Source organism: Eubalaena glacialis, chromosome 1 (genome assembly GCF_028564815.1).
Source record: "Eubalaena glacialis isolate mEubGla1 chromosome 1, mEubGla1.1.hap2.+ XY, whole genome shotgun sequence".
Classification (NCBI taxonomy): Eukaryota; Metazoa; Chordata; class Mammalia; order Artiodactyla; family Balaenidae; genus Eubalaena; species Eubalaena glacialis.
This window is the reverse complement of record NC_083716.1, coordinates 148,289,634-148,316,794: the sequence shown is the minus strand read 5'-3', so window position 1 is coordinate 148,316,794 and position 27,161 is coordinate 148,289,634. Positions and strand designations below refer to the sequence as shown.

The 27,161-nt window shown below is 37.3% G+C and overlaps 1 protein-coding gene across 1 annotated transcript in view; it reads right to left on the bottom strand.

Moving 5' to 3' along the window:
• The window catches only part of HNMT (histamine N-methyltransferase), a 35,478-nt gene extending 11,730 nt beyond the window's left edge, over nt 1-23,748 (bottom strand). The window contains exons 1-3 of the mRNA XM_061199607.1: nt 23,512-23,748; nt 16,460-16,512; nt 760-867 (exon numbers count right to left, since the gene is read on the bottom strand). Coding sequence (XP_061055590.1) covers nt 760-867; nt 16,460-16,512; nt 23,512-23,648 — 298 coding nt within the window. The 5' untranslated portion in view covers nt 23,649-23,748. The remainder of the gene's footprint in view (nt 1-759; nt 868-16,459; nt 16,513-23,511) is intronic.
• Nucleotides 23,749-27,161: the final 3,413 nt, after the last annotated feature.

Below are 27,161 nucleotides of genomic sequence, written 5' to 3'. Positions count from 1 at the left end.
GGAAAATTGATGTAAGACAGGTGATATGATTCTGTAACTCAGGAATCAGCAAACCATGGCATGGGCCGTATCTTCCCACCACCTATTTTTAAATAGACTGCAAGCTAAAAATGTACACTACTTTATGATTTCATACTTCTTTCATATCTTGTGCCATTACACTTTTAAATGGTTGAACAAAATCAAAAGAAGAATAATACTTCATGATAGGTAAAAATGATATAAAATTCAAATTTTAGTGTTTATAAAGTTTTATTGCAACATACCCACACTCATTAGTGTATGTATTGTCTATGGCTGCTTTTGGGCTTCAGTGGCAGAGCTGATTAGTTGTGACAGAGACCATGTGGCCTTCTAAGTCTAAAATACTTACTATTTGGCTCTTTTTAAAGAAAAGTTTCCTGATTCCTGCTGTAAGCAATGAAACGTAAGCTCTTTAAGGGCAGGGATTCTGTTTAAATACCTCTGAATGAATTAATGACTCTGTCTCTAAGAATAAATATCAAAAATAATAGTTGATGACCAGGGGAGGGATGGAGAGTCAGTAAAAAAAAAAGGGGGGGGGGATTCTAATCACTATTTATTTTCTGAGATGTTTAGTCATTCCTGCCAAGAAAACAAATTAATCAGGTTCTTCTCTCAATAAGCTTACAAAGAACATACCACAGCAGCTATGTTGTTAATGATTGAAGGGACACATTTGGGATGACAGGCCTTTCAGAATAGAATTTGATATACAGCACCATGGATTACAAGTACCTTTGTACTTGGTTATTTGTTCAGCACTTGGTTCAACAACTTCATTGTTGATACTAACTCCTGGGTATTGAGCCTGCACTTTGGAGAGGATATGAAGATCAATTTCACCTGGAAGAAAAGCATAGGGAACAGATCACCTCAGTCCAGAAAGAAATGATTAAGAATAATTTAAACGAGTTTATTATCTCTAGGAAAGCCCAGCGTAAATAAAGAATAATACTCAGCTGTTGCCCTGCCACAATGTCTATGATGCAGAACAGCTAAGTTGTAAGTAGGAATAATAATGTGATTTGAGGAGGGCTATGATTGGTATTCATTCATTCATTCATATAGCCTTTATTTAATATCTATTATTATATTACAGTAAGTCTAAGATGCCCTTCATTATAGGATGCAAACAGCCCTTCTTTTTATATCACTAAATCAGAAAAAACACTGTCAATTATAATTTTAAGATTTCATCAACCAGAAGATGTATATCAATTTCAGAGATGTTAAGTATGAAAAAAACATGCCATAGAATTGATAAATTAGGCTAGGCCAGATGCATACAAAAAATATGTCAAATACAAAATATGTCAGGTATAAAAAAGGATAAAAAAGTATATCAGACATGTGCCCTCAAAAACACCATGGTCTAGTGGTATAGACAGACATGGAAAGAACCCTGGCTGGGTTGGACCAAGGTGGGAAGGAGAAAGGAGACAGCGAGGGGGAGGATAGGAGGAGAGGCCAGAGAGAGGGAAAGCTTCATGGCAGATCACTTCTGAGCTCTGTGTTACAGGGTAAGTGGAAGTTAGCCCAGGGACTTCTGGGGAAATGGGAATTGCAGGTAGAGAGGACAGGAAGTCAGGAAACAGAATCGTATATGTGGGACTACTGGCAATTCAGAGTTTTGCAATGTTAGGCAAGGCAGTGCCTCCATGCAAGAGGTGATCCCAGAGAGGTAAATGGAGAGGAAGTTATGGCAGAATAGATATTTATGCATTAATTCATGTACCAATTATTAATTGATTATTTACTATGTGCCAGGCGCTACACTAGGCTCTAGCAAATGATGATAAGAGGAGCAAATAGATACCTGCCCTGATGAAAATTTAGCCTGTAGGTGACTATGTAAGAGAGATAGATGATGGTAAGTTGGATAGACTTGAGTTCCAAACCTGTCTGATCCACTTACTTGGTATTATGACCTTTGGAAATTTGCCTTATCTCTCCAAGGTGCATTTTCCTCATGAGAAAAACAGCAATATTAATAGTACATAATTTATTGGGTGAGAGGATTAAATGAGGCAATGCATATAAAGCACAGTGCAAAATAGAGTTGGCACCTAATAAATGTTAGGTGTTCATTATTTTTATTGTTATCATTGAGTCCCTCTCTTTAAAAATCTCTCTTCTTTCCCTATTACTGATGCCTCCAAATTAAGTTTGCACTTTCATTCTCTTAGTTATGATGTTGACCTTCACTAAAACAGACTTATGTGCTGGCAAGACTAGCATATGAAAATGACATTAGTCTTTAACATTTTGGCATAAATGGCATTAACAGAACCTTTCCAAGGTTAGATATGGCGGGCGAAAAAAGCATAGGTCATAAGACTGAGAGGTCTGAAAAGAAGGAGATGAGGAAGATAAATCAGGAACAAAAGATGCTAGACTAGGAAAAGAGGGCCGTCTAATGGTATAATGAGTGTCCCAAATACCGGTAATGGGAGACAGTGGGGATTAGGGGGGAGAAGATATGGGAAGGAAGCTGAAACGGAGGATGAAGAAGCCTATGTGACAGTTTTCTACAAAGCCGGCCCCACCAACCTGACACCTTTTAGTCCTTCCTTAATCATTATTCTAGCCGTCATTTATTGGCCACCTACTATTTGTCAAACACTGTGCTAGGCACTTGACTTGAAACGTCTCACGTAATCCTGACCACAATGCTATCACAAACGCCACAGTATTGTTCCCAACTAGATAAGGTGATTTGAGTAATTTGACACTGAGGGGACATTACTATGCCTAAAGTTTAAGGCATACTTGTCTGACTCCGAAGCGTTTGTTTTTCTAACAACTTCATACTAAGAAATAGGACAACACCAAATACTAAAAGGACATAGGAAGTTTTTCTCTACAGTAATTATTTTTGGAGGGTACAAAAGATAACTAAGGCAAAAGGTTGATAGGAAAATCTGTGGGCTAATGAGAAATAGATTCCAGCTTGCCCCAAAAGCCAAAAGTTCTCTTCTTGCCTCTATCAGCCTAGCCATATATTTTATTTTATTTTATTTTTTCTATTAACATGCAATGATTGTATTATTTTTTTTTTTTTTAACATCTTTATTGGAGTATAACTGCTTTACAGTGGTGTGTTAGTTTCTGCTTTATATCAAAGTGAATCAGTTATACATATACATATATCCCCATATCTCTTCCCTCTTGCGTCTCCCTCCCTCCCACCCTCCCTATCCCACCCCTCTAGGTGGTCACAAAGCACCAAGCTGATCTCCCTGTGCTATGCGCCTAGCCATATATTTTAGATTAAAAAAATCATTAATTCTGAGGCTCCCAAATCCAACATTTTAAAATTCAGATAGTGGGATCTACCCAAATGGAAGAATGTATCTAGCACATCCCTAGGGCTCGTTCCAATCTTGTCCCTTTCCCAACCTGCAGAATGTTCTACCATAGAGCCACCCAGTCCCGCCTCCTATGGCAATGACAGAGGACACAATGCTAGAATTGCAATGGAGACTCGGAACCTATAAGTTCACGTAACAACCTCTATAGAGCGTGAGCCCACGTGTGGGCACGAACCTTCTGTGCATTCACTGCTGGGTCCCTAGCAGAAATGAATGAACAACAAGAGGAGAGAATGAAATTATTTCCTCAGGGGGTAGCACATAAAATGCAGTTCTGACTTCATAAGTCAGGTGACCACACTTCTTGTTTGCCAGGGACAGTTGCACTTGCTCCTGGTGCTAATGTCCCATCTGGTTTTGTTTCCCAAGTTTCTTTAATTTTTAACAAAATATTATCACTGCAATTTTATTTTTGAAAATACTTTTTAAAAAATAACTATATTTTAAAGTTTTTTGTATTGAGATATAGTTGATTTACAATATTATATTAGTTTTCAGGTGTACAACAGAATGATTCAAAATTTTTATAGATTATACTTCATATGTAGTTATTATAAAATATTGGCTATATTCCCTGTGCTGTTGTACAATATAGCTTATTTACTTCATACATAGTAGTTTGTACTTCTTAATCCCCTGTGCCTATCTTGGTCCTCCCCCCTTTCGTCTCCCCACTGGTAACCACTAGTTTGTTCTCTTTGAGTCTGTTTCTGTTTTGTTATATTCATTCTTTCATTTTATTTTTTAGATTACACGTATAGGTGATAACCAAGTATTTGTCTCTCTCTGTCTGACTTATTTCACTTAGCACAAATACCCTCTAGGTCCATCCATGTTGTTGCAAATGGCAGAAGTTCATTCTTTTTTTATGGCTGAGTAATATTCCATGGTGATATATGTATCACATCTTATTTATCCATTCAACTGTTGATGAACACTTAGGTTGCTTCCGTATCTTGGCTATTGTAAATAATACTGCTGTGAACATTGGGGTGCATGTATCTTTTCAAATTAGTGTTTTTGTTTTCTTTGGCTATATACCCAGGAGTGGAATTTCTGGATCATTTGATAGTTCTAGTTTTAGTTTTTTGAGGAATCTCCATACTGTTTTCCATAGCGGCTGCACCAATTTACATTCCTACCAACAGTGTACTAGGGTTCCCTTTTCTCCACATCCTTGCCAACATTTGTTATTTGTAAACTTTTTGATGACATAAAAGAACTATTTTATAAATTGACTGATATAATAAAAACAATTTGTTCAATAAATAAATATTTCAAAAAACTAATAATTTTACTCCTTTTACTCACTCCCTCCCACTCTCACTCTTAAAAGTATCCTGGGTTTGACAATAAACAATGTCACCATGCTCATAAGGCACTTATTTTCTGTGTTATATTTGTTATTTATAACACTCTATTATTTCTTATTGTGAGATTATATATATATATATATATAGAGAGAGAGAGAGAGAGAGAGAGAGAGAGATCTGCCATAAGACAATATATTCCTTGATCTCATACCATATGTAGTTTGCACTCTTGTATCACTCAGAAATAAGAGAAATGCATTTAAAAAAATTATTTATATGAACCTCTTTCCCCCAAAAAAGAGAGTCAGTAGAGAGGTAGTTCGGATGTTCTGTAGTATTCAGTCTAAACATTTAGTATTCAGTTCTAAATAAATTTAGTTACAAATATTTTCTTGATACATCACCTATACTGTTTACTTTCCATCCAGACATACAAGCTTTGCTCCTTTCTTCATCTTCCCTCCCTGGCCACCTGTAAGTTTTCCTGCTAAATGTTTCTTTACTTTCTCTTTTCCATCCATACTAGCAATGTCCTTGTTTAGGCCCAAATTACCTATCTCTTGGAATACTAAAATAATAACCTAAAAATTCAGCCTGTCTCTGCTGAACTTTGTCTCCCTCAAAGCCATCACTACAACAACCATTTAAAACCCTGAGCTAATAAGCAAGCCCAATATTTCTGAGGTTAAAACCTTCTAATGACTAATCAACTGGATTAGGTCCAAACTCCTTAACTGAGCACAGACCACCTTGTCTGCTTTCTTATTCTCATCTCTCACAACTTCATATTTTGAAACTCTTGTCTCTAGGAACCCTGAATTTCTTGTATTTCTACGCTGTGCTCTCCCCCTCGCCCCCCCATCGACATCATGACTCTTCCATACATTTTGCCTGCGCTCTCTCCTCTGCCAGGAAGACTCTCCCCTCACTGCCTCACTTCATCTAACTGACTCTTAGGCATGAACTCTTCCACACATCACTAACTACCTTGGTAGTCTTTCTCACAGAGCCTAGCAGTAGCATCAGAATCCTTCAGACAGAAGCTGCCAGTTATTTGACTGGAGTTGGCAACACAGATAAAACCTTGTGTTCCCTGATCCTGAATTAGTGCTTTAATTCACTTATTTTATTCACTAGCAAAGGCTTGATTCCAATGAGTTTGTTAAAAAGTATCAAGGACTCTAAAATGCTAGATTAAGCAACTGAGCAGGTTGATCATTAATCACTGAAAAGCATGTGAGGGGTTACCAGACCCTATAGTACCATGAGCCAGCAGTAAAGAGATTCAAACAATGAAAAAAAAAAAGAAAGAAAGAAGATCATTTGTTCTTCCCCGGCTGAATCCTTCTGAATAGGAGCCATAACATTATGAATGTGTTCCAGTATCAGACATTAAGTGCCCTATAAAGGCTTTTAAAGAGCACCCAAACCAAACTAATATGCCAAAAGAATGGGGGAAAGTAAACTAGAAATGAATCAGTCAAATAATTCAGAAATTCTCCACAAATTCGGGGGTAAACAAAAGAAACGTGGAAGCCAGCAGTCTGCTGCTTTTATTGTGCATCGCAGAACCTTCTGGAAATCTTAACTTTCAGGTCCAGAAAACAACATTTAAGAGGAATAAGGCAGTACTTATTCATTTTATAGTCAGTCTCCTTTCATATATGATCTCTCGTTAGGCATTGCTTGATCATAATTCTGGCAATTGTAGACTACTTATTGATGACATCCGAAGCCTTCAGGCCAGCAGTTGTTTGAGTTAACTAAAGCCTTATTATTACATGTTTCCCCCTAAAGCTTTGGAACAAAATCTGCAGTTTCCTGTGACAAATGGAAAAATTATAGGGATTAAGCAAACTCTTACCAATATACCATCCTTCTTTTTTTTTTCTTTTCTTTCCTTCCCTCCCGCACCCCCTTTTGTGACTAGCAAAGCAAATTAATGATTTTGGAGTCGGGGCATTTTATGATGATGTAACTGATTTTCTCAGTTGATCAATATGTGGAGCTTGAGCAAAGCTAGGAAAATCCAAACATGTGTCAGCATGAATCAAAAATTATTTTCTATTAGGCTGGGTTGTGGGTTGTTTTTTTGTTTTGTTTTTTTGTGTTTTTTTTTTCTATTAGGCTGGGTTGTGGGTGTTTTGGTTTTTTTTCTGTTCTGTTCACTCCTGTGTTATTTTCTATCCTGACTTTTTGATTTGGGAAGTTAAATGAAAACTAAATTTTTAAAATCTCCTTCCTTGCAAATCTCTTTCCTTTGTACTACTCCGTCCCTCAAATCAGCTACAACTATAGAATGACTTCCCATATCTCCTTTCTGACCTAAGTTGAGTGTTTTACTTAATTTCACAGTCAGATATTTTTGTGGTTATAATATCTTGCTTTCATATGGGCCACATTTTAAATGCATCATACCTATATTTGAAGAGCGACATATAATTGAAACCTCTGACAGTGGAACTTAAAAAGTTCAAAAACAGGGAAAAGGTGGGGATATTATCTTCCAGACAACTTTTCTCCACTCCCTGAACTTCCAGGATATATTTCATGAGATAGCAGAGGAATGTTGCCTTTTTGCTTAAAATCCGAGGTCATTTGATTAAAAAGGAAAAAAAAAATATATGAAAAGGAAAAGTTAGAGGCTATAGAGAAAATTGAACTCAAATTTAGTATTCACTAGAAATATCTTATGCAAATTTGTTAATATCTCTACCCTTTAAATTGCATATCTGTAAATTAGGGATAATATGGTCTACTCTGCAGGATCACTCTGAATGTTAAAGGCATTATATGGAGATAATTTACCACAGTTCATGATATATAGTAATAATTCCATAAATTGAAGTTATTATACATTAATTCAACAAATATTTTTAGGCACCTACTAAATGCTAGGTTCTAATCACTGGAGATACAGCAATGAATAAAAGACAAAAACATCCAACCGTTATGGATGATGATAAGTCCCATGGAGAAAACCAAGGGGAAGCTATGACGGGAAGCTCTGTGATTTTCAGTTGGGTGGTCATGTAAGCCTCCAGGAAAAGGTGACATTTAAGAGAAGGCTGAAGGAGACTGGGAAAGAAGGAAATGAAGATTTGCCTTTCTAAATGGGCAGCTCCATAATAAAATGACACTGTGAAAGAGCACTCATCATGTATTCGTGATGGCTTGTCTTTCTGAATGAGCTACATTCAATGAAATACAAAGCCCAGCTTGAGAACCTTGGGGCTGCCCCAATAAGAACATCCTCCAGGCCAAGAAAATGGAGGATTAAAGACTGGTCAGGTTATCTCCAGCCATTTGATTTCCGTCTATTCTTGCTTCATTTCTAATATCAAAATATATGTGAATTCTTCAGATTATCAGCAGGAAAAATTTTATTCTATTACAGTTGCATTAAGATTACGATCTTCCTTTTCCCCTCTACTAGAATATCAGGCACAAAAAAATTGTTTCTAGGGAGAAAAATTGCCCAGATAACTCTCTGCTTAGTGATGAAAAATAATTTCAGCTATGGGTTTGCAACCAGAACAAGAACGATCTGATTCTGAGCTGTAGTGTAAAAGATAAAAGATTCTTGACGAGATCCCTTCTCTCTCAATCTCTCTCTCTCTCTCTCTCTCTCTCTCTCTCTCTCTCTCTCTTCCCCCCTGGGAGCCTCAGTATGGAGGCAGTTCTGTCAGTATGGAAAGACAAGAGTAGAATATTAAAATAGCTGGAGAGTCTCAGGAAGGGGATTATAAATATAAATTCTGAGCCAAAAGGGCATTGCCATTTACTCTCGTGTGTCTCCTGGCTGTTGGCCCAGGAACAATACTGCCTGATTGCTTTGCAACTTCAGAAGAAAAGCCATGCTACCAAAATGTTCTATGAAACACAAACGTAGAGAAAATGTCCCAAAGGGTGCTGAACACTGAAGTGTAGAGATATTTGATAAACAACTCAAAAAAGACTGCGTTTTGCCTTACCTTTCAATTTATACATTTTAAACATAAAGATATTTGCTACTTCAGCACATACATAGAGAGGTAAATTCTATACCTACCATATTATGATGTTTATAAGTTATATTGAATTACCCTTAATAAAGTACCAACTTTCTTCTACCTTCTTCATGCCCAAAGACAGGATTTATAAGATGAAACTACTTGAGCTGGCAAAGGTAGTCCAAGATAATCACGTAGTTGGTGTGATTTCATCAATATCAGCGTGCATGCGTGTTCTTACGCACTCTTAACCTTCACGATCTCTCATTTGACCCTTACACCATTGGCCCGCCACATTAATAGTGGTTAAAACACAAATGTTGCCGAGGAAAATTATCAGCCCTAGTGTGAGCAGAGTCTGAGAGCCTGTTGCCCTTGTAGAAAAAAAAGCAAGAAATAATCAACAGAAAACATCAAGGACCTGAAGGACCAGAGAGCCGACAACCACCATCCTCTTGATCCACATCACCCTCTCTCTCATCACCATGGCCACCATGTCCTCGCAGCAGCCATGGAAGAACAGATGGACTCTGAAGAAAAGCTCTGCTAAGCTACAACACAAGTGAGATTGTTCTTAAAGTATTCGTATGGGTGCAATACTATTACTGGTGAGTCAGAAATAGCCAAAGGAAAATTGTCATGAAAACGTGTGTCAGAACAGTGCTTTGGGCGTCAGCCAAACAGCTGAAGGAACTGTCAGAAGTCAGTGAGTCTATTCTTTACCATCATCTCTCATCAACTATAAAATTATAATTTAAATTGGGTTTATTTTTCCTGTCCCTGGCTGTAAAATTAATACTATAGAAAACTCAAGACATAGAAGTATAAAGTAAAAATAAAATAAATATCTCACTACTGGAGAAAGCAAAGGTATAATGTTTTGGTTTATTTTCTCCTAAGTTGTTTTTTTTCCCCTTGGAGCAAATAATTTTCTTTAGTTTACCCAGGAGAGATTATTATGTATATGAATTATTTTGACTTTCCCACTTGAGAGTTAAACCATGAATATATCAAAATTTATTTGAAAGTGCTATTCGTATTCTCAAAAACGGATATGTGGAATAATCAATTTCATTATTAACCTTTTATATATAATATAAATAAAAGTATATATCTAAAAAATATATAAATATGTGCATTTATTTGTGGAAATATATATGAATATGTACTTATACATAGAAATACATTTTTATATATAGTTTTATATGTATAGTTATACTTAGTTTTAAGTTTTTTTGCTATTCTGAGGCATCTGACAATGAACTGAATTTTTGTGCAAAAATCTTTTTGCAGATTAATTCCAAGAACCAGAATTAAAGATTAGAATGAGATCCTTGATCTTTGGTGATATAAAACAAAACAAAACAAACAAAAAAACAGGTGTCAGAAGCTAGCTGCTGAGAAAGGATGCAGGCTAAAGAACTAAAGAACATTCTTAGAGGCCCTCTGAGCAGGCAAGACCAGTCCAATTGTTGGGACCCTTGGAGGTGGGGGGCTGAGGTACAGGGTGGGTGGGGAGGATATACAGCATCTATGAGGAGAGGCTGAAGCAGCAGCAGGGGCTGTGTTGGGGCATCAGGGATTGGCTATTTACCAAGTATGTCAGTATTTTAACAACCAGCATCACAAGGGCCTTGTGCGACAGATGAATATCAGAACTGTTCTTGATATATAATGCCACGCTACTTTCAGGAAAACTTCGTTTCATTTCAAACTCTTACCTTTTGTACATGAAAGCTTTCATGTCACTGTAACCTCATCACTATTGCATATTTGCTTTTTAAATCTTCTCAAATTGTTCTCAGTAAAAATTTGAACTTTTCTTCAAATAGGTTTCTTATATTTTGTACTGAATATATTAGTAGCTCAGCAATCCAGTATTTTTTTTTACCATTTCTATCAGTTTGTTATTGTTAATAGAGACAAAGCCTCAGAAGACCCTGGGCATTGACCCCAATCTCTAGGACCCCCAGTCCCCTTGTGGCATATATGATTAGGTTCACCATGTATAAAATGAAGATGGCAGCAGACACCCTACACCAGGGTTACGTGACTGTGTGTATTAAATCGCAAAGTTGTATGCAATAGTGTATGTCAAGTAGAAGCATATTCACCGACTAAGAGACTGTGTCCCAAGCTGGCACAAGAACTGGGAAGATACAAACTTGTCCTTCAGCAAAATTACGCATAACCACATGCCACAGACTTTCTAGTACATTGTAAAATAATCAAAACTGTAAATGAAAAACACTCAGCTGTTGACCAAAAAAGAAATGTGGATCTACCATATTGCTTTCTTCCTGTTTTACCTTTATCAGGCCATTACTGCATTCTTATTAATTTTAAGGCTATACAACTGAGTTTATTTGCTTTTCTAAGTATACAGTCATTTAATCTGCAGATAATGATAGCTTTGTCTTCACTCTGCTCTTTATCCCCATTTTCCTGTTTCAGGCCGTATTGAATTAACCAAAACAATCTTGTTTATTTTGGTTTTAATGACAATGGCTCCAGTATTGTAGCATTATGTTCACGTCTCTCCATTCTGTACTGTATCTGTCTTTAACAGTACTTTCATGTTCACTGAAAATTTTAAATACAATACAACGAGGTAAACTATTTTGGTAAATTTATATATGGAGAATAGTTTTTTTCAAAATAACATAGTTATGAATGCCTTTAACAATCCTTTATATCTGAGGCCCCAAAGTATCTGAAGTAGACAGTCCTAAATCCTACAGATTAATAATTGACTAGGGTCCACATCCTTCCGGTTATGGAGCAAGTGCTAGCATGCTGCACATAAGTAAAACAGTTGTTACTTATGTCAAGTTATAAAGCAATTAGGATCCAGACAAAAATCGTCTGCGTGTCTACAAGTCCTGTTTAAACTCTACTTCTTCAATATAACCAAACATGGTGTTAGCCACACCACTCTGAAGAAATGCCTACCTCTTTCTAGAAGGTTACTCATAAGATCATAGATTTTCTGGACTGAAAGCACCTTTAATGGCCCAAACACCCAAGAAATCAGTGCCTGAGTCCTTTCCATAGCATATGTGCAAAGTGTTTTTCCAGCCTAAGCTAGTACTCCTAGAGTGACTGCTCTTTATATCCCAAGATGTGTGCTTTCATTTCTGCACAGGTTTGATCATCAGTAAATTCTAATACCGAACAAAGAAATCTCTCTCTTCTAACCACTGGCCCTTTAGGGGCAAATATTCTGTGGTTTGCTCAATAGGAAATATCTGCAGATGGCAATAAGCACATTCAAATTCTTTTTTTCTAGGCAAAAAAAAAATCCCCCAATTCCCTATATTTCCCCAGTCATTCCTTAGTTGCTGATACAGACTTTTGGCTTACTCTAGACCATTGGAAACATTAACCTTTGCTTCCTACCAGCTCCTGCTTCTAAACTGGATACACTAGCTCTTCCAGTTCTTGCCTTAATTACATTTTTCTACTTCTATCCACCTAGCTTAAACTTCAGGGTCACCTTAACATGTCATTTATGAAAGGAAACAAGATTAATAATCTGATAAAATTAGATTTTCAAATAGCTGGTCATTACTAAATACCGAATCTCTCTTTTGCCAAGTCGATAATTAACTTTTCTATCTGTTTAGTACAGTTTGTTGGACTGGACTACAATCAAGAGACCTGGGTTTTATTCTGCCTGATGGTTCTCAGGCTTTTTGTTTGTAGAATGAGGGTATTGATGGTCTCTAAATTCTCTTCTATTTTTTAATCTCTGTAGTAATGTTGGTGTCTATATGTTACGGAATAAGAAAACAACCTAACAACATATGTCAGCATAATTATTTTCCAAAAAATGTTATAAAAGGGTTTATACCACCTGTGTTTCATACGTGAATTGCTTCAGTGGATTAAAAATTTATCTATAAATATATACACTATTATATAAGTTATGACACCTGAGTTGGTACATAATAGGTTAATAAAAATAAAAGTAGATATTTGAGTCCTGTCGAAACCTTATAAAATTTTCTGGCATTTGAACATAAGAACTGAACAACACAGCAGATAAAATGATTCTCCTTGAAGCAAAGCCCAGAGCAAGGAGAAAACATTGCCCATTACTGCCTTCTGGAACCTTTTTCCATGTATAAATGTGCACTGTAAATTAACAGCATTCTCCCTTACCAAAAAGAATATGGGTTTCTTTTTCTTCATGTACCATCAAACATAAAGACAACACTCATTAAAAGTTGAATAATGAAGAAGCTCCATTGGGTGGTTTAATTTTAGGAAGCATCAGTGTTGAAGATGGACCAAAAAAGCATGTTCTATGAGACTTAGAATACAATGCAGTTGCTCTCAATAGCTAAAAACAATTGGGAATTCCCCGGCGGTCCAGTGCTTTTACTGCCGAGGGCCCGGGTTCAATCCCTGGTCAGGGAACTAAGATCCTGCAAGCTGCGCAGCCAAAAAAAAAAAAAAAAATTGTTGAAATAAGCATGATATGGAATACTCTGAGACCTCCAATAAAGCATTCCCATTGCTCACTTTGTTTCATGAAAGCATACAAACTTATGCACATACACATACGGCTTTACACTTCTCTATTTGGCCTTTTTAAAAACTATATGGTCTATATTTCTGTACATGATTTGTTTTTCTCCTGATTTCCTCTCTTTCTTTTGTGGATACACATAATATTTATTTCAAACATTCTCCTAACATTAAATATATAATCTATGAATAACAATGCTGCTTATCAATTGTATTTCACTGATGTAGCAGATCACTTACAGAAGACATGGAAAAGTTTTCCATCAATTTCCTTTCTTTTGAACTGCTCAGAGCCCTAATAATTGCTTGGCTTCTGAACTGAATTGCCAAACACCTTTTTCTAAAACCTTACATTCTCTCTTAAATTATGAAATCCCTCTCCACCCAAATACCAACCTCTATAGAAGAGACAGAAGACAGATAGGGTACATAGCAGCCCCTGCTCGGGCTTCTGAGAAGAAAATCAAACAGGCCCCCAAAGAATATGAACATTAAGTGATATAAATGCAGCAATTTGATTTAGGGAAGTTTTTAGTTTGTTTGCTTTTGGTGTGTTTTTTCATCTTGATGGTGAGAATGGTATCACCATTACAAATACAGAGAGAGTATTTGCACCAAAGATATGCAGAATAGGATCTGTAGGTATATGGACATCCAAAAGAAAACATCTAGGAAGTGAAACCAGAGAGGCCCATAAGCTAGGACCAGAGTAGAACCCTGTAAGATGCATTATGGGAGCCGAGCACAAGGTGTCAGACGGGGCCAATGGCCTCATTTGCCAGGCACTGGAGTTCAGACACTGATTTGGAAGGATACCTAAGCCACAGGATAATGCAAAAGCCTCAGGCACACTGTAGATTGTGAAACATGCGGCGAACCCATTTCTCTAAGGCAAGTACAGGAAGTTCCTCACTGTATAATAATGTATTTTTCTTCTGTGCACGCAGTCCTTGCAGTTAGGCAATGACAGATTATTAGATAAGCATCTCCCAGTTGGTATATAAACACTCAGACTAACTGAGTGAGGTGTCCTTTCCCCCAAAACACTACTCTTTCATGCCAAGGACCTCTAGACCTAGGGGTTTTAAGTGCCTTGCTTTTGATTTCATGTAACTTACTTGAGCAGTGAAGACTAAGTATTTACAGCTTGAATTTCTCTTGCAATTCTTATGTTTCTGATCAGTTTCTTATGAAGAATGAGCTTAAAGGGCACCCATATTCTCCCCAAGGCAGAGCTTGTTATTAATACAATGTTAGGGCTCAGTCAGAAGAACACCAAGTGCTGCTCCCTGTGTTTGGAAAAGTTCTCTATATTAGCCCCTCTGTGCACCTTTATGTAAGGAATCACTGTGTGGGGCAAATGTTCCTTTCTCTAGATAGCTTATAAGCATCTTGATAAATTTACATTAGAAATTCAATTAACTTTATATTAAAAGGTCAATTAACTTGGCCACGGTAGAGATTGTTTTTAATTACTTTTCCTTGTAGGGCTTCTTTTCTTGTCCAAGCACAAGTGACACTATCAAATGATAGTCTCATTGCCTGTGGTTGCCTGAAATTCATTTGCAAAACACACTGGAAATGACTGTCTTGGTTAAATGAATTAATAGGACACTCTTTGGGCAATTCATCACTCTTATAAACCTTAGGACATAAAATATCACAAGCAATAATAGAGTATTTTAGCTTAAACACACTGTATTAGATCATTCATGACAGTATCTTTCATTACCTGTCCTTGATGGTTTCTGTTTTCTTGGTGAAAGATAATAATGTAAAATTATTTTAAGAGTCAGTCCTTATTACATTATATTACAGTGTATTTTATGAAAAATGAGCAAATGATGACATGAAAAACTAGCTATCCTATTCCATTAGAGGGCTCTTGGTTATCTTTGTGTTAAGATGGGCACAATTTAACTCATTCATGTAGGATTAGAACACTTACACTTAGAAGACACAAGAGATTACCATTTGGCACTATGTGACAAGTGGTAATGTAGTGTCCACTTGTTACCAAGTTGTAACCTATACTAACCATCACTCCGTGGTTATTTCAAATGAAAACAATAATAAGGATATAAACATATGAATAATATGTTTAAATATTATATATGACTCTATATTATTATATATGGATATATTATATAATATAAATATATGACTATATTATATTATTATAGTACTAACATATCATATATATTATATAGTATATATAATATATATATTATTATTATGTTAACTAGGACCTCCAGATGACTAGCAACTTAAAAGTAAAGCAAACACTACTCAGGAGTTTGATATGAGGCAAAGTCTGGAGATGAATTTTCTTGTTTTATTTTTGCAGAAAGGACCTACCTCCACCTTATAGAAGTACTTTATAAACTAATCTATATAAATCTCACTACAACCCTATGAGACATAATTCATTGCTCCCATTTTACTGATGAGCAAACTGAAGCTTATGTTTCAGCCAAGTTCACACAGTTCATTAGTGGCAGAGTCAGAAACTACACCCACATTAACCTGTCTTTCCAGACTTCCCATTTCCCCTAGGATAAAAGCACTGGCTCTAAGTAATGAGAACATGAACTGCTTACGAAAGGGAGTTGGGGAGTGTGCTGAATTCTTAGAGGGCAGCTTTAGAACTGAGCCAGAGGAAGGGAATGGTTTAGGCCAGTGCAACTCAAAAAGAGTGGGGTCACAAGAGTGTAAACTAACTATGTCATTAAGCATATTTTTCCCCATAGCAATGCTTTCTCAATGAAAGGAGCTGTGCATTGATTTACATTCCAGTGCACACTTATCTTCTCATGCACCAGTAATAGTTTGCAAACCATTAACCAGATAAGAGATGATATGGACCTTGCTTTAAGTGGCACAAGCTTAAGGAATGTCTTATGAAATTTCCCTTTTCTGTGAACAGTTAAATCATTTTGGATCAAAGTTATCCTCAAAGTTATCCTATATTTTTTCCATTTATATAAAAAAAAAAAGAAAGCCACACGTGTCCATATCACAGATAATAATGAAGGCCGATGTCCTAAACCCTATAAATCTATGCGGACATTAATCTTAGTTGAAGTGGTATGTCTCTTACTAGTTTTAATAAACTAATCTCTGCCAAAAGGAAAGGAAAATGGCTTTCCTAAAGAATGAACAATATTGCTGTCAGACAACATGATGTTTGGAGTGAAATACAAATTTTAAAATGTGTTATTCATACCTGCACCTCCACCAATGCTTAGAATCTTAATTTCAGATTTTGTGTCTCCAATCCTGAAAAAAAAAAAAAATTATGTAGTTTAAGAAAAATGTGCCAGGTGGTTTGTAAAATCTGATTATCAAGTCTAGTTGAAGAGAACAGACTAAAATTACAGTGAACAAAAACTAGGCCAACAAGAAAGGCCTCGATCGTTTCAGTGGTTATATTGCTGTCTTCAGAAATCTTTAGAAGTAAAGGTTCCACTTATTACCAATCTTGAACTGGGAGACTTTTAGAAACAGCACTGTAAACATCTCAGAGGTAGGAAATAGCATTTGTTTGAAGATTGTTTGGAGAACAAAAACAGAAAAAGTGGGCCTTGGAGTCTGGTAATATAATAAGCCATTCATTGTAGATGGGAGAAAGGCTAAGGTGATTCATACTATCTCTGATATTTGCCTTCTTTCCTTCTTCTTGCTAACTTCCTTTCAATAAACAAATGTTTATTAAATATTTATTCTGTGCCTATCCTAAGCACTGATACATAAAAATGAAAAGACCACTTTGCTCTCAAGTTGAAATGTGAGACAATAAAGCCCAGTATGATGGCTCTATACAGAAATAGAGTGGAATTGATGGGCTGGGATGCAACAGTAGGACTTTCTTTAAACTGATGTAAAAAAAAAAAAAAAAAAAAGTGGTCAGAAAAAGGACGAGGTCCACGATGACTGCCACGTTGCAAATTTGGATGACTGGGTGAAGCGTGGTATCGAAAAGGAAGCTGGACGATATGATTTTATGGCAAGTTTATGTTTTGTCAGTTTTTTGTGTTTTGGTTTTTTTTTTGGTTTCTGATAAATCTGAATTCAACAGACATTTGGATATGCAAGATTGAAGCTGGGTAGGCGAGAGATCAGGATTGATGATGTATTCTGGAGAATTATCATATAGTCATGGTCGAAACTAGGAGAATAGATTCTATCACCCAAGGGTATTGCAAAGAGAACAGCAGTGGGATTATGACACGATACCAACTTTGAAAAGTCATGGGATAATGGGGAACACACAAAGAAGACAGGAAAGCAGTAAAGCTCAGAGAGATGCTAAGAGAATTAGAGAAGGAAAAGGCCATTGTACGTGGCAGACTGTACTAGTAAAACATAAAAAAAGGATAAATCTCCATTGAATTTGGCAATATGAATATCTTTGATACTAGCAGCTTTAAAAGGTGGTTGAGGGCAGGAGTCAGATGGCAGTGGGATTAAAAGTGAACTCAATAAAGAAGAAGATCTAGAGATTTTTGAAAAAGGATGAAAGAGTGAGAACGAAAAAGGGAGACTGCTAGAGAGGAAACATGAACTGAAAGAATGGTGCTTGTTTGTTTGTGCTTCAGGATGGTAAACAAGCCTAGTTTTTGGCTAAAGTGAAGAGCCTGCCCAGAGTAATAGGAAGAAGACAGATTGAAGCAGAGTTCTTAAGGACACTGGGAAACACAGAGTCAAGGACACCTGTGAATGAGTTGCCTTCCTCAGTTCTAATTATCTTCCAGTTCATAATCATGAGTCCTAATACACCCATCCCTGTCTGTGCTCTTGGTTAATTCTTAAGAATGCTCCTATCATTAGCTAGCATAGTGAGGTTACGGAGCAGAGCACCTAGGTTGAAATCCTAGCTTACTAATATGTAACCTTGAGCAATTATTTAACTTCTCTGTGCCTTTATTATTGATTCTAAGAAATAGGATAATAATACCACCTACCTTATAGGGTTATAATTTTTTTTTTAAATTAGTTTATTTATTTATTTTTGGCTGTGTTGGGTCTTCGTTTCTGTGCGAGGGCTTTCTCTGGTTGTGGCAAGCGGGGGCCACTCTTCATCGCGTTGTGCTGGCCTCTCACTATCGCGGCCTCTCTTGTTGCGGAGCACAGGCTCCAGACGCGCAGGCTCAGTAGTTGTGGCTCACGGGCCCAGTTGCTCCGTGGCATGTGGGATCCTCCCAGACCAGGGCTCGAACCCGTGTCCCCTGCATTGGCAGACAGATTCTCAACCACTGCACCACCAGGGAAGCCCCCAGGGTTATAATTATAGTATCTGCCTTATGGAGGAGTTGTGAGGATTAAATGATATAACTGATGTGAATCTTTTAGAAATGTGTCTGCACATGACAAGCACTCAACTTATTATTATTATTCCAGGCACAGCTAAGTGATTTATATGACTTAACTCTTTTTTTAAAAAAATTTTTTATTGAAGTATAGTTGATTTACAATGTTGTGTTAATTACTGCTGTACAGCAAAGTGACTCAATTATACATATATATGCATTATTTTTTTATATTCTTTTCCATTATGGTTTATCATAGGATACTGAATATAGTTCTCTGTGTTGTACAGTAGGACCTTGTTGTTTATTCACTCTGCATATAAAAGCTCACATCTGGGACTTCCCTGGTGGCGCATTGGTTGGGGGTCCGCCTGCCGATGCAGAGGACACAGGTTCGATCCCTGGTCCGGGAGGATCCCACGTGCCGCGGAGCGGCTGGGCCCGTGTGCCACAACTACTGAGCCTGCGCTCTAGAGCCCACGAGCCACAAGTACTGAGCCCGCGTGCCACAACTGCTGAGGCTGCGTGCCTAGAGCCTGTGCTCCACAGCGGGAGAGGCCACCGTGATGAGAATCCTGTGCACTGCAATGAAGAGTAGCCCCTGCTCGCCTCAACTAGAGAAAGCCCGCACGCAGCAACGAAGACCCACGGCAGCCAAAAATAAATAAATAGATAAATAAGTAAATTTATAAAAAAAAAAAAAAAGCTCACATCTGCTAACCCCAACCTCCCACTCCATCCCTCCCCCAACCCCCTCCTCCTTGGCAACCACCAGTCTGTTCTCTGTGTCTGTGATTCTGTTTCTGTTTCCTAGGTAGGTTCATTTGTGTCACATTGTAGATTCCACATATAAGTGATATCATATGGCATTTGTCTTTCTCTTTCTGATTTATTTCACTTAGTTTGATAATCTCTAGTTGCATCCATGTTGCTGCAAATGGCGTTATTTCTTTTTTTTTTCTTTTTTTTTTTTGGCTGCATTGGGTCTCCGTTGCTGCGTGCAGGTTTTCTCTAATTACTCTTTGTTGCAGTGCACAGCTTCTCACTGCAGTGGCTTCTCTTGTTGCTGAGCATGGGCTGTAGGAGTGCAGGCTTCAGTAGCTGCAGCACACGGGCTCAGTAGTTGCGGCACGTGGGCCCTAGAGTGTGCAGGCTTCAGCAGTTGTGGCTTGCGGGCTCTAGAGCACAGGCTCGGTAGTTGTGGCGCACAGGCGTAGTTGCTCCACGGCATGTGGGATCTTCTGGACCAGGGATCAAACCCATGTCCCCTGCATTGGCAGGCAGATTCTTAACCACTGTGCCACCAGGGAAGTCCCACAAATGGCATGGCTGAGTAGTATTCCATTGTGTATATGTACCCATTCATTTGTTGATGGTCATTTAGGTTGTTTCCATGTCTTGGCTATTGTGAATAGTGCTGCTATGAACATAGGGGTGCATGTATATTTTTGAATTATAATTTTGCCTGAATATGTGCCCAGTAGTGGGATTGCTGGATCATATGGTAATTCTATTTTTAGTGTTCTGAGGAACCTCCATACTGTTTTCCATAGTGGCTGCACCAACTTACATTCCCACCAACAGTGTAGGAGGGTTCCCTTTTCTCCACACCTTCTCCAGCATTTGTTATTTGTAGACTTTTTAATGATGGTCATTCTGACCAGTGTGAGGTGGTACCTCATTGTAGTTTTGACTTGCATTTCTCTAAGAATTAGCAATGTTGGGCATCTTTTTATGTGCCTGTTGGTCATCTGTAGTGAATTAACTCTTTGAATTCTTACAACTCCTCTATGAGTTAGATACTATTATCATCCCATTTCATATATTATGATGATAACTAAGAATTATTGAAAACTTGCTATTTTCCGGGCAAGGATCTAAATGCATTATATGTGACAACAACAAACTTTACTATTTACAGCTGTATGCTATAACCATCCTCACCCTGCTTACCACCTCCAGATAGGGGATTGAATAATTCCTCTGTGAAAAAATAATCCATTTCACTAAATAAACTTACCTATATTGGCATCTGAGACTCTCCCATCAAGTGCAAAATCTACATCGAATTACTACAGTGAGCCAACTGCTCAACAGACTGTTCCTGTACATACACAAAGAGGACCTGAACTAATTTTTAGTGCCTCATTATTTGATTGGATGGACAACCAAGACTCATCAGTAGTTGGGGAGCTCCCCTAACATGAGAGAGACCAAAAGAAACAGAAGAGGAGAATTCAGAAGAAACATGCAGAGAGCAGAGGAAAATTTTATAATAGATAAAAGATGGTATTATATCTATGAAAGATGAACAGGATGCTATAAAAAAGGAACCTTCTTGGAAATTAAAAATACAATAGCAAACAATAGAGGGCTGAAAGATAAAATTGTGAAAACTGGAAATATAAGAAAATTAGAGAATCAACTGAGAAAGTCTTCTGTTTGATGAATAGAAGTTCCAGAAAGAAAGAAAAAAAAAAAACAAAAAACAGAGGGCAGGAATGACTAAATAATACCAAAGCTTCCCTAAACTGAAGGATCTGAATCTTAATTGAAATGGCCCAGGGACTACTCACAAAAATGGGTGAGAAAGACCCACACCGTAACTCATCATCTTAAAATTTCAGAATACTAGATATAAGAGAAGATCCTAAAAAACAAAAAACAACAAAAAGGTCACAAACCAAAGATGAAGAATTTGAATGGCATTAGATTTCTCAACAGTAACTACAAGATCATGGAAAAATATCTTTAAATTTCTGATATAAAATCATTTTCATCATAGAGTTTTATACCCAAACTATCTAACTATCTAACAAAGATGAGCAAGGAGTGAAAGCATTTTTAAACACACAAAGTCTCAAAAAATTTACCTCCCATGCACTCTTTCTTAGAAAGCTCTTAAAGGATTAGCAGGGAAGAAAAAAAAAAAAGACTAAAGGAACCAAGAAAAAAACAGCATGAGATCCAGAAGCTGGGAATTCAGTACTGGAGAGAGAAGGGAATTTCTAGAAGATGAAATAAATTCCTCATCAATATTTGTATCGCAGGCCAAAAGCAAATCAACCCAGACTGGAGAAAAAGAACAGAGAACTCCAGAAAAGTTGTTCCCATGAGGAAAAATCAGCAGGTTACTTGATCTGTTGGAATATATTGAGAGGAGATTAATACTTCTGCTTGGGGTATAAGTAGTGATAGGTACATAGGAAGCTAAGAAAATAAACTAAAATCAAGACAGTAGTTAACTCCAGGAAAAACAAAAGGCTGTACATGAAAGGAAATATAATGATAGTAGTAATGATAGTATAAATGCATTGTTCAATTATGAAAAATATTTACACAGGCAAAATGATATGATATAAACAAATTAACCAAAATTTAGACATATATATGTATATATTCATATATATATACATACACGTATATATTATATATACCCACTATATATATATATGTTGTATTGACATGATGGGGAGAGGGATGTGCATGTTTATTTAGCTACTTTAATACATCAAAATTAAGAAAGAGAATAACATGTTATTTAGAATTAGGAAAGAAAATTCCATAAGCAACAACTAAATGATTTCAGAGTGTTGAAAGTGGTTGTCTCCGGAGAGCCCGAATCAGTAATGGAAGTGGGTAAGGCAAGGAACCACTATTTTTGTTGTTACTCTAAGCATCCATAGTATGTCTTCAAACCAAACGGATGGCTGAAGTAAACCAAGGATCTGCATAAGCCACAGACATGAACCCAGATGCTTAGTATTGCAAAAGAACTCAGAAATTAACTCATTACCTTTAATTTTAGAAATGAACAAAAAGACTCAAAGAAGTAAACTATAATTAGTTCCTAGATAAGAAATTGTATTTGCTGTCTGCTTTGATTTTTGCATTGTTATCCTATTACTTATTACTTATTAATATATGATACTCAATTTAAAAAAAACACATTTAAAAACTGAACCATGAAAAATAGAAGATAGAAAGGGAAATAAAATTCCATATACATCCAACAATGCCTTCTCTGGTCAGGTGGAGTTAACTGTACTGGTGAAAGAATTACAGGCCTACAATAGAAAAATCCAGCAAAAGATAAAAATACCAGTTTCCTTTGCTGATAGGAAACTTTCCTTTCCAGTTGCAAATTGGATCCCCAGCCATTTTTCCCAGTTTTCCATCATTATTTCCTGAAGCGCAGAGTAAGTTCCAGCAATTCACCCCCAGATAGGTGATTTGATTATCATTGCCATGTGAAATCTGTTACTCTCGTAATGCTTATCAGCTCTGGCACAAATTGAACACATTAATCACCAAAAAAAAAAAAAAAGGAGTCTGCGAGAAGGATAGGCACTAGTGAGTTTCACTGATAATGGGAAAATGCTTTTTTAGGGCCACATTGCTAATATTAAGTTGAAAGTAAAAGACAATTATTATTTTTTTTTGGAGAGTGGTAACTATAATAATGGATAAGGAAAATGAATTTAAATGGGTATTAAGAGAATTGAGAGGCACCCACTCAATCCTCAGGGGTAAATAGTATTTGGTAATTATTTGATTCTGATGCAAAAATACTAGACTCCGTTGGGGATTTTTTTTTTTTTTTTTTCCGGAAGGTAAAATTTGGAGGAGAGCTGAAAAATCTGAGCTCAAAGATTGGGATCTTATCTTTTCCCAAAGGAACGTGGATTTGTGCCTTCCGATGGTTAATGCTTATCTCCGAGCAGCTGGAAATCCAGCACAAATCAGAGCCTTTGAACGTTTCAAGCGAGCGTCTAACTGAAACGCGGCAGGAGAAGGGGCCCAGGGCGGCGCGGAGGGTCGAGCGGGGCGGCTGTCAGTACCTCGTTCTTATCCCCGCGTCCAGCCTCCCGGGATGGCCTTGGCCCATCTATCACTGCACAGAACGAGACCGAGGCTTGTCCCTGGGACAAAAACGGCCTTTTTTTTTTTTTTTTTTTTTTTTGGTTACCTTGCTATTATGCCCGGCAGCTTCTCGTCCATGAATTGCTGCATGCACTGATGCTCCGTGGAATTGTCGAGAAACCTCCGGAAAGATTCAACATATCTGCTGTGGTCAGAAGACAAGCTTTTCATGGAAGATGCCATGTTTGGTTTTCTGAGAAAGACAAGGAGGGAAGGGAGGTCTAACTTCCCTCTTCCCTTCCTAATCTTCCCAGTTCCTTCTTTCTCTCTTCACCCGCACCAGTTTCTATCCAAAAAAAAAAAAAAAAAAAAAGCCCTGCTTTGAATTTAACGTGCTGGAGAGGCTGGGTTTGCAAAGCTCGTTACTAAGTGACTATTTGTACAGGACTTTGCCCCTGAGACTTTAACCCCGACACGGGCGTTTTGGAAGAAATGAAGTAGTAAAGCAAAGCAGTAAATCCACTGCTGAAACTTGTTTTAAAACTCTTGAAGTTCAGAAAGTCCTAAAAACAGACGACATTCAAATCACTTCCTGTTTTGGCAGCAGGGGCCAGCCAGTAAGTTCCCAGTGGGAAAGTGGCTGCTTTCAGGGCCAAAGGCAGCAAAGGCAGGAATAAACAGGCCAGCTTCAAGGTTACAAACCGCTTCCAGAAATCGACAGCTGCTGAATCTTTGACAAAAGATTGTCATCTGCCTCCAGGCTTTCTGTTAGGAGAGTTTCATGCCTTCACATCCCTAAACACTTGAACTTTAAACTCTGCTGCGTTTCTTCATATGCTGATTGATTTGTTGTGATTCAGGAACAGAGCTATTAACTGAAAGGTCTGAGAAGCCTAGTTGGGAGATGAAGATTGGGGAGAGGAGGAGGGGGCAGAGAAAGAAGTCTCAGGGAAGAATGCAGGACACTGGAATCCTTCAATCCATAGGAAGCCTTCCCTAAGTGCTTCTGAATGTGGGATCCTAGAAACGTAGGATTGGATGAGCTTTTGGAGGCCCAGTGGTGTCACCCATCAAAAGAGCCAAAGCGTTTGAGTATCCATATGCTGGGCCTTTTACCTGGGAAATGGTCTTTAAGAAATCCACCCCTTATCCAACATGGGATGTTAATAATAGTATCCAAATCATGAAGGAGTTATGAGAATTAAATTCATATACCTCTCTTAGAAATGTGTCTGCCTAAACCATTCTCTTCCTCTGATTCAGGTCTAAAGCTGCCCTCTAAGCATTCAGCACACTCCTCAACCCTCTTTAATAAACATCTCATGGTCTCACTACTCTTAGAGCCAGTGCTTTCATCCTAAGAGGAAATGGAAAGTCTGGAAAGGCAGATTACTGTGGATGTATTGATAGTTTCTGACTCTGCCACTAATAAACTGTGTGAACTTGGCTGAAACATAAGTTTCAGTTTGCTCATCAGTAAAATGGGAACAGTGAATTATATCTCACAGGCTGTAGTGAGAATTATATAAATAACATTTATAAAGTGCTTAGCACATTATTACTGCTTAATAACTGGCTCCTGCAACAGTAAAACAACAAAAAAGCAGTGGTTTTATGTATGGACACTGAAAATTGAATTTTATATTATTTTCACATGTCACAAAACATTACTCTTCTTTGGATTTTTAAAAATCATTTAAAAATGTAAAAGTTATTCTTAGCTCGTGGGCTGCACAAAATCAAGTGCTGGCCTGGATTTGGCCCAATGGCCCTGGTTGGTCGACCCCTAGGCCTCTATACATGTGCTACTTAACTCCCATCTCTATGCAAAGAGCCTTGCCTTCTTCATACTGACTCTCACAAGCTTTTAATTCTTATATTACCATTTTCCACCCTTCTCTTTAGAACTTAATCCAAATCATTCATTCATGTATTCATCTACTGAACAAATATTCAGTAAGGGTGTACTGTGTGCCATTCTGCTGAGAAGAAATAACCTTAACCTCTATCTTCCTACTAAAAACTACCTTTAACTAAAACTCAATCTTCACCTGAGGCCCTCACCTGCCTCACTTGTTCGCACATCTTTCCCAACAATCTGCTCTTCATGTGTGACTCCTTAAGGATTTCCTCTCCATTCTTGTTGCTTCCATGATACTGAGATTCTCTCTTTTTTTTTTTTTTCACCCACTTTCCTGCATTAGGAGTCGCACTTTCAGCATGACTTGAACTTGACTGGTTTCAGCAATCACAACTACCTTTTAAAATTGCATTTAGAATATCCATTTCATAATCCATAATGCATCTGGAATGTCCCTGGAGATTAAAACATCTAGCTGGCTGGTTGGAATGATGAAGTTTTCCCCTCTTTTTTGAAAATTGGGGCGAACAGTCCAGCACATCTATCATTTGCCATGACTTCTCAAAGGTTACTGGCCATAGCATCATTATTGCTTTTATAAATTATTTTAGTACATTGGGATACGATTCTTCTAGGCCTTGAAAGATTGTCAAGTTTAGAATTCTTAGATATTCTCTTACCTACTTTGGGCCTCTGTTCCCTGTTACCTGCCACTTATTAGGCTGTTACTGTGTCAAAGTGCCTTCCATGAATTATCTCCTTTAATACTCCTAACCTTCTGGGGATGAAACTATTGATATCATCAAGCAAGACTCAGAGCAAATAAGTTGTACAAGATCATATAACTCATGAGAGAAGAGTCTGGATCCAAATTCATGTTGTTGAACACCATGGACCGTTTTTTAAAAATTACATCCTATTACCTCTCACCACTTTGTAGCTTTCCAACATAAGGATTATTTTCCATGGTAGAGAAGACTAGAACAAAGCAAAAGTGGAGTAGTTCTGTATTGATCCAATCACCTATTAATATAATACTATCTGTGCTAGGTCAAAAAGCAAAGGGTTTCCCTTGTTTATTCTTATTGCTCTTATATTCTTATTCCATTGCTTTATTCTTATTAGGCTTACGTGCTATTCCAGAAAAACAAACAAATGAACCAAAGAGAAAAATATACATTAGCAGAATTCTAAGGACCCATTTTTATTGTACATAGCATTTTTTGGCTCTCTCATTCACCCTGGTATGTAGTCTTCTGAATACAGTTCTTATTGGACTGGCTTCTTATCCTTAGTAATATGCCCCATAGCATAGCATATATGTATATGACAATGGTAATATTGTTAAATTATCATAATCAAATAGTTAGAAAAGTTCATTTTATTTTCTCTCAACAAGAAAAGAGAAGGAAGATGTTTTTATACAAATTGATTGGCTCACTTGGTGTGTTGGTTTGTTTGAAATTTAGCAAGTAGGTGACCACAGTAGTCTTGAAGGGAGGTTTGAAATCATAGTACATAAGATTTTAGAGCTCAGTTAGACTGGCAATTTCAGGTAAATATAATAGATATCAGGAATCTTAGTTTCAACAGGACAATTGGCTAAGTTTCTCATGAGTGTAGAAACAAGCCAAGAAGCAAGAGACCTGAGTGCTATACAAGCTTAGCCTCTTACTAACCAAACAACATTGGATAAACAATGTAAGTGCTCTAAGCTTCCTTCCCCCGCATCCATGTTATATGTAAATATGGGGAAAGAAGGTAGACTAGATGATCTTTAACGTTCCTTGAAGTTCTGATTAGTCTTCATCTTTAAAAAAAATAAATTACTGTGAGCTTGTGAAACTGAAAATAGATAGATTCATACCTAGGAGAGCCACTGTATCCAAAGACTG